The 8,246-nt window shown below is 39.2% G+C and overlaps 1 protein-coding gene across 2 annotated transcripts; it reads right to left on the bottom strand.

The window, feature by feature from the left end:
• Window positions 1-456: 456 nt before the first annotated feature.
• Window positions 457-7,703, bottom strand: trnau1apb (tRNA selenocysteine 1 associated protein 1b). Of its 2 annotated transcripts, none has more exons than XM_034196251.1 (9): window positions 7,512-7,703; window positions 6,635-6,732; window positions 6,099-6,198; window positions 5,295-5,347; window positions 4,193-4,321; window positions 3,672-3,788; window positions 2,905-3,163; window positions 1,919-1,964; window positions 457-883 (listed from the first exon to the last, which is right to left on the bottom strand). In XM_034196251.1, exons 1-9 carry the CDS (start codon window positions 7,545-7,547, stop codon window positions 747-749), a joined length of 975 nt encoding a protein of 324 aa, XP_034052142.1. In that variant the 5' UTR covers window positions 7,548-7,703; the 3' UTR covers window positions 457-746. The 2 variants fall into 2 exon arrangements, with proteins under 2 accessions (XP_034052142.1, XP_034052143.1); XM_034196252.1 differs by having other exon boundaries at window positions 1,919-1,961.
• Window positions 7,704-8,246: the final 543 nt, after the last annotated feature.

The following is an 8,246-nucleotide window of genomic DNA, read 5'->3' as shown; positions in this document are numbered from 1 at the left end:
AGGGGCGGATTCTTTTCGGCTGTGTACTTTCAAATTTTAGTGCACTCGAGCCGGTTTCTGAAACTTACCTACCCCACCTTTAATCTACAAAGAACAAATAGAAAAAATAGGGGAGCAAAGTCCTTCATTAAAAAATGAACAAGACCAGAAAAAACTGTATATATCCTGTATACACAAAATAATGTTAATGTCCATCATAGACAAAGAGGAAGTACATGGCGAATGAAAATTAAGGCATAGCTTGAACTTGTCTTGTGGAAAAAAAATCTCTTTTAAAAAGTCAAGGCCCTATCCAATGAACGAAGCAAGCTTTTGCTGGTGTCACCATTTCAACATGGATCAACAAAAGACTTCAGTGATATTCATAAATGGGGAAATATTGACACTTGACATTCAGTTTCCAATGCTACAGCCATAAACCTGCTCTGGTTTACTGAGGTGTTCATAAAAATCGTATGTACTACAATAATTTAATTGACCACCAATAATAGATTGAACACTTTTCTGAAAATTACCAACATGGTAAACATTACAATTAAGTGAATATTTGTGTGTTGTTTTTGACGAGGAACGAGTGCATATGCATGCACTCTCAGCCTTCAGGCAGGCTTAGGTAGCCAGTGACAGACAGTGAACTGAAGTTGGCCTTTTCAAACATTATTGTGATCATGGCATATTATGGGAAGAACAAGATCATAAAAACAGAAATATTTGAAACGTTTAGGACATCAGAATAAGTAGATTTATCAGGAAAAGGACGGGATGGGGGAGGTAAAAGAGTCCATGGGTTCCCAGTGAGAGCTCATCATGGCGTCATAGAGCTCCTCGCTGCGTTGCATAAAATCTTTGTTCCACTGCTCCACGTCACACTCGGGGATGGGCTCTGTAAACACCGACCAAAACGTGTACAGATTCAGTTTTAAGCTCACAGGAGCATGTAAATAATTCAACGTCTTCACACTTCAAATTCTGAATTATTCCAGACACCTCATCAGCTGCAGGGATAAGAACCAGACAACCCTGAAGTTGTACATTTACGAGTTGTATCTGTGAGATATTTACATCGATAAGTATGACACTTAAATAAACTAATTAACCAGTTATTGTAAATATGGAAATATCTGATTAAAGGGGCTCCAAGCATCTTAATAAGCAACACAAGAATGCATCTACTAACACGCCTACAGCATATCCTATAACATAACAATGAAACATAGAAAGAACTTTCCATTGGCGCGTTCACACCGGAGTACTTTTCCCACAATAGTTAATCAGAACTCCGATATATTTGCGTTCACACCAAAAGCCCCCTGAACTAAATTAGTTAATCAGAACCATTTTTACCCCCTTTTCAGTCCCTGCTAGAGAGCAGGGACGTTCGTGGGAGAAAAAGGTTCCTATGTCTGATTGGCTGGGCGGAATGCAAACCACGCCCCGTAAAACTCCCAAAAAGTTTTGTGAAGCCGCCATTTTATTATCCTTGCATTAGCATTAGCCCAGCGCACAAACGCTGAGAGACTAATTTATGGCAATACAAAATAAAACATGGGAGCGGTGGAGATGAGGAGGTGTCGGCGTTTTGGCGATTTACTCGGAAGGCTTCAGTAGAAGGTGCTGGGAGTCCCAGCAGCTTCTACTGAAGCCAGTCCCTAACTCCGGGGACTTCCGGCCGGGGACTTTGGGCGGCAGTATACGCCGTGAAGTTGTTTGCGGCCTGCCAGTAAACCCAAAAGCAGAAGAAGAAGAAGTGACTTCAGCGGCTTCATTTGCCTAATCCACCCCCAGGAACTCATTGCGGTGTGAACGTGATCTGCTTTAGTTCATCAGAACTAAAAGAGTTCTCATGAACTGAGTTCTCATGAACTATTGTGGGAAAAGAACTTGGTGTGAACGCCCCTCATGATATAAAAAGTCTTACCTTCTGAATTATCCTCGTCTATCTCCCCACCCTCCTCGTGGCTCTGCTGGGAAAACATCAAATATTGTGAAATTATTTCTGAAATGTTAGGGCTGCACCGTTGTAATATGAAGCATGTTAATTAAAATAGTTCTTTAATAGCTGTCAATTAATTGTCCTAGCCCTAATGTATTAAGTGTACTTGTATTACATTAATAAAAAATACTGGTTATCATCATGCAAAATCCATATCCAAGTCGTGATATACACAAGACTTGTAACAAACATCTTACCTATTTGTACCAATCTTTGTTTCAGGATGATTTGAGTTATTTTGTGTAAGAAACAAAAAGATGTCTTCCTGGTTAACAAAGTATTTTCTTTGACATACTCTAATTTCGCATCATTAAAGTACTTCCATAAAAGAGGTTAAATGTCAAAGGTCACAATGTCCTTTCCCAAACAAAATAATCTCTATATTAGAATATATTTTCTTTTAGTTTAGCACAGAGTATGTTTTGATTGTTTCTGTCTTTTTACAATAAATGTAATGCTCAAGTTAGCAAGTTTAGCACAAAGAATGGAAATGGGAAGGAAAATAATCGGTAGGGGGGGGGGGGGGGGGAAGAGCACGCTCGTAAACTGTTAGTGCCGGTGTTATGCATGCCCACAGCGTAAAGCAAAAACTCAGGCATTTCAATGATTTGTACGGCAAAGTACAGTTTGGAAACAATATCATTTCCTTTTTGGCGGGGATGCACAACACGGCATAACACCAGAGCCTCGCTGCGGGGAAACGTTGTCGTTGGCGCTGTTCCGAGTTTGTTCTAATCTGTCAAAATGACAGACTGCTTTCAGATTTTTCTGTCATTGTAAAACAAATCCGTCATAGACGGAAAATATTCGGTTCACGCGACCACTGATCCTGAATCATATCTACTCACTGCACAGATACCAAGCATCTCAATCTATTCCTACAAACATGGGTGTGAACGTGTTCTCCTCACCTCTACAGCTCCGGACATGTCTGTAGACGTGGGGGGGAACCCCATGGGAGGTGGTGGCACCATTTGGCCTGGTGGGGGGTATCCATAGGGCCCGTAGTTATAGTTGTAGCCGCTGTTGCAGGCGCTGTACTGGTCATAGCCTCCCCACTGAGGGTAGTAACCCCCCTGACCCCCGCTGCCATAGTAACTGGACTGGGACTGGTTGTAGTTGCTATGTACATTTTGGCCCTGGCCCCCATGGTAGTTGCTCATCTTTTGGCTGCAACATAAGAAATACAACGCAATACATTAATACAAAGGTTCTGTTAATTGATCCATCAACTATTAAACGGATAAGCAGGTTTCAGCAAAAACATGTCTCTCCAAAAAAAATCAAGTCAAACATTTAAAGTTTATTATAATGTATTGTGATGTATAATTGGGTTTGCATATTAAAATAAAAAAACAGTTGGTTTAAAATGTCAATGCAATGATAACAAAAATGTATTTACAAAGGCTCTTTTGCTTCAGCGGTGCAACCCCAAAAGACCTCTATTGGGTTCTATTAAAGCCCATTTTAACCAAAAGCAACATGAAAAAAGAGGGAAAAAACCCCATTATTATTTCCCAAGCAAATCCTTGAAAACGGATAAAATACAAGTCTCAATAAGCCTGACACGCATGAACACACAAAGAGGCATTGTCAATAAACATTATATGATCTTTGGCGTAGCTTGTAGTCTGGATACTTTGCCATGTTTCATCATGTTTCCTGTCCTAGTTCTCACCTCTTTGCCACAGCAATGCTGAGTCTGAGCGGTTTTCCCCCGAGCATCGTACCCTGGCACTCCTCGATCGCCTTCTTCTGCTCGCCCTCATCCCCAAACTTGACGAAGCCGTAGCCTCTGCAGGTGAAACAACCGTTAAACCTCCTCTCCACTCCGACACACGCTCCATACTTGGCATTTAATAGCCACTTATGAAAAACAGAATAGAATGGGTATTATTATGGTAGAACTGAAACTTGTTGTTTTACTTTTAACATGAGGTAGCATCACTTGAATTGTGAGTTGCTCTTGCTTAGCCTATATGGGGAAAACAATAGTTTTAGCAAGACGGCACAAACATTTCTTCAACCTTTGTTCGAAAAAAGATGAAGATGTACTGGTGGTTTTTAAATCACACAGAAACCAGGAAACATTGTTGTATTATTGTATATTCTTACAAATGATGAACAAATCAACCTATTGTCAATCTTAATACTAAACATTTCTGACGCTGTCTGGTCCACCACTATGTGCCGACGTACCTGGAGTATCCATACTGATCAGTAACTACTTTGGCTCCCTTGCAGGAAAGGTACTTCTTGAAAACTTGATGCAGTTGGAAGTCGTCCACCTCGGAGGCCAAATCGCCCACAAACACTGAGAACTCCGGCCTGCGAGAAGTAATAACGTTGAATATATATTCAAACACAGATACACACTGTCAAACATTAAAAGGGGCAGCTGACTTTGGGAATTTAATTTGTGTTACGTTTACCTGAAACCCTGAAAAAAATGAATGAGTGCCTTTCCTATATTTGCAAAATAACTATTTATTAAGAGAAGGCCATGGCGTTAATTTGAAAAGATTTCTGAACCTCTTAAGCATGGAAGAAGCTGCCTCCTCCCTGTTATATTTGGTTCGGCCACATAATATGCAATGGGATACGATAGGGGCATTCCTGGAAACAAACCATCTTGGCCAAAAAAAGAAAAGAAAAAAGAATACAAGTGAAACAAATGGAAAGTTAATTTGGAACCGGAGAAAAAAATATTTATATATTAATAATGAAAGTATAATACTTTTATTTATTTATTAATAATGAAAGTATATCTCCATCCATTCATCCATGATGGATGGAGATATACTTTCATTATTAATAAATAAATAAAAGTATTATTTTTTCTATGTTATAAAAGTAAATCATGTATTAATACAATGCCATGTGCATGCGTATAATTGAATGGACACTGTAACCCCATTACCCTCCATTTACCATCCGTCATCTGGTGTTAAATTGTACATCAATCAAAACACAAAGTTGTCTTTTTGATAATAACAAGCATAAATGAATTGACCTATATCAGATAGAGGATTGAGGCAAAGCTCTATATAGTCGAGACTTTAACACATTCACACAAAGTAACACAGCCTAATGTTAAAAACAAACAAAATTTGTACTGGTAATTCATCTCGACATATCTTCAATGTTTTTTCAAACACATATTTTCTATTAAGAGTTATGTTAGTTTGACTGTGTACACATTTCCTCAATCTCAGGTTATAGGTAATAGGTTTACTGAGGCTTAAATAATAGCTGAATTGTAACAGGCAACCTTTTGTGAATGGTGTGAAAAATTACTTACCCTGCCTCTGGCCGTTTCCCGTAGGTGGCATAGTTTAGCTTAAATTTCCGGGGCTGCAAAGGGGAGAGAGAGAACACACACACTAAGCCAACGTGAAACACCAAAGACTTGTAGTATAGCACTGAAATTGCTGAAAATAGAGATCAGAGTTATTATGGTTGTTGTTATTTGGGTTTACATACCTCCACCACCCAGAGCAGCCTTTAGCCCATTCCTCAGTTAGTTCCTACCAGAGACTCTATTCACCAGCTTCAAACAAAGTACATTCATGTACAAGCAGCCTCTCAGCCACCTTCAGCAGTAGGACAGGGGAGCCCAGTAGCTTGGCCAGCTCACAGGGGCCAACAGCATTTCAATTCAGTAGCAAGCAGCTAAAGCCCACAACTTTACACATGTTGGATCATTTCTGCGCTAGCGGGACATTTGTAAACACTTACAATTAAAACCCACAGGGAAGGAAGAATAGTGGTATTTTCTATTTATTTTTTTAACACAACAAGAAAATTGCAGAATCTGGTCTGTTACGGAGCCAAATTACAGCCTCATAATATGTTGACTTATCAACAGTCAGTAGTAAGAATTAATGTAGTGCAAAAGGAGGACCAAGACTAGTGGAGCTCCACTATCCACAGTCAAATCAACAATAAAATACTGCTTGAAAACATGGACTAATACTGGGAAAAAAATGAAAGGCAGTATTAAATTTGTAATAATATATGAATATTTGTGGAGAAACAATATTGCAGTAGGGATTGAATGAAAGGAATAACGGTAAGTATTTTGAAATTAAACCATGAAACTGACCGGGTTTGATCCAGGAACAAGTTTTCCGTTTAGTCTTTGGACACAGCGGTCGACACTTCCTTCGTCTGCAAGCTCAACAAAGCAGTATCCGGCTGAACCACTGCAAGAGGACAGAGAAAGAGAAACATTTAGTATTAAATAAAAAACATTAAAACCACCTTAAAAAGGCAACCTAACTATTTAGCCTTCAACTAAAGGGTATGCTACAGTATAGGTTAGCCTTGACTAGGGCTGCCCCCAATTAGTCGGCGAAAAAAATATTTGTTGAAACATTTTTCATTTTTAAAAAGCTCCATCCGTATGCTGCATCCCCTCAGACTTCATTCAGAGCTGTGCCTGGTCATTGAGTTAATTTGGTCCAAAGTGTGGATCCTTCTGAGCATGTAAAGGACATGCAGACTACGACGGCAAAAAGTCTCCTCCATATACACACACCATGCTCGACATGTCTGATGAGGAAACCTACCAGCACATCTACTCCTCAAAGCTTGAAAAGAAGGGCAGGTGTATGGCATAATGTGCTCTGTATATCTTACCCTGTTATCCTGTGAGTGATGATCTTTACTCCAAACGGTGATTCTCCCATAGCGCTAAATGCCTGCTTGATGAAGTTCTCATCCATGTATGGGTCCAACTAAAACACAGGAAAGGAAAGTGGAGATTCCTTAGATAGCATTTAAGACAAACGTTTTAAATACGTTTGTCTTAATATTTACATAGTCTTATGTAAATATCTTTATTTTCTAAAGACTGTAAGAACATTTGTATAATATTGTTACAAAACCAGCGGGATATTTACTTAAGCCTGATGATACTACAACAATTGTGAAGTGTGAATTAAATTGTCAAATTAGATTATAATTGAAAAAAATGCGATTCATCACTTATTTTATTATAGCCTTTTTTAATTAAAATTGTCACTAGGGTGTTATTATTAACTTTAATGATCTTTCTCTCTGTGTTCTATTTTGGTATCTCAAAAAGCCTTAGACAGCCAGAACGCACAATCCCTAAACATACAGGGAATGGGGCCATTATCAATGAAAACTTAAACATAATGGTTCTTGCCTCGAGAGACGTCATTTCCATTTCTTGTCACGATTAAATGCATTGGGCGAATTCTGCATTATAGCATTTAAGTAAACTGTTTACGTGAGCTCGTAATAAGTCAATTGTTCGCTAACGTTAACGGCTGTTTCAAGGTGACCAAGACTGGCTTTTTTCATACAATGTTGGTTACTATTGGCGGAAAAAGGTATCGTATCGGTAACAAGGTATATAAATATATATTTTGGTCTAACCTTTTAACAAAAGGGGATACATATTCGGGGCTAAATGAAGGTATCCGAGCTAGCAACCAGCATTCGTAGCTAAGCTAACCACACTGAAAGAAAGCTGTTTATAGATACATACATCACCCATCCACAGGCTGGTCTGTCTGTTAAACATCTTGGAATTTGGACCGGGGGTGAAACTGTAGAGGGGTTCGTTGGAGATAGATGGGGGTGCAAGAAAATGCTAAAGTTTACAACGTTAAGAGTTGTTGATACGTACAAGCTAAACACATTGGTAGTTCCGCTTCCGGCCCCAGGTCATTATTTAGTTTGTATTGGCGGTTGACAACGAGTTCAGAGGTGCATTACCGCCACCAGTGGTGGAAAGTAACAAGTTCATTTAATCAAGTATTGTGCTTTATAAGAACAATAATAATCATTACAAATAAAGCGCTGTATAAATTAAATGTAATTTATACTACAAAGCCAGCGACCTACATCTACTCAACTCTGTGAACAATTTCCACAAGAGCAAATTTGGATGAAGTGTCCAGTCTTGCTCAGAGGTGGGAGTAGTCATACATTTGCAAGTCATGAGCAAGTCTGAAGTCTTGATAAGTCTCAAGCAAGTCTCAAGTCACTGTGGTGAGTCAAGCAAGTCAAGTCATTGCTCAGGTCAAGCAAGTCACAAGTCAAGTCATACGTGTGTGTGTGTGTGCACGCGTGTGTGTGCACGTGTCTGTGCCAACAAGTCCTCCAACTCATACGACCAAATAGGTTGATTGTGCAAGCCCTTATTACGACCAAATAGGTTTGTTCAAGCGCTTAATACGACCTATAAATGAGGTTAAAATGTTAACATAGGTTGAGGAGC

The sequence above is a fragment of the Gymnodraco acuticeps genome, unplaced genomic scaffold, assembly GCF_902827175.1.
Source record: "Gymnodraco acuticeps unplaced genomic scaffold, fGymAcu1.1, whole genome shotgun sequence".
Taxonomy (NCBI): Eukaryota; Metazoa; Chordata; class Actinopteri; order Perciformes; family Bathydraconidae; genus Gymnodraco; species Gymnodraco acuticeps.
Note: the sequence above shows the minus strand (reverse complement) of the source record. Positions and strands in the feature narration are given on the sequence as shown.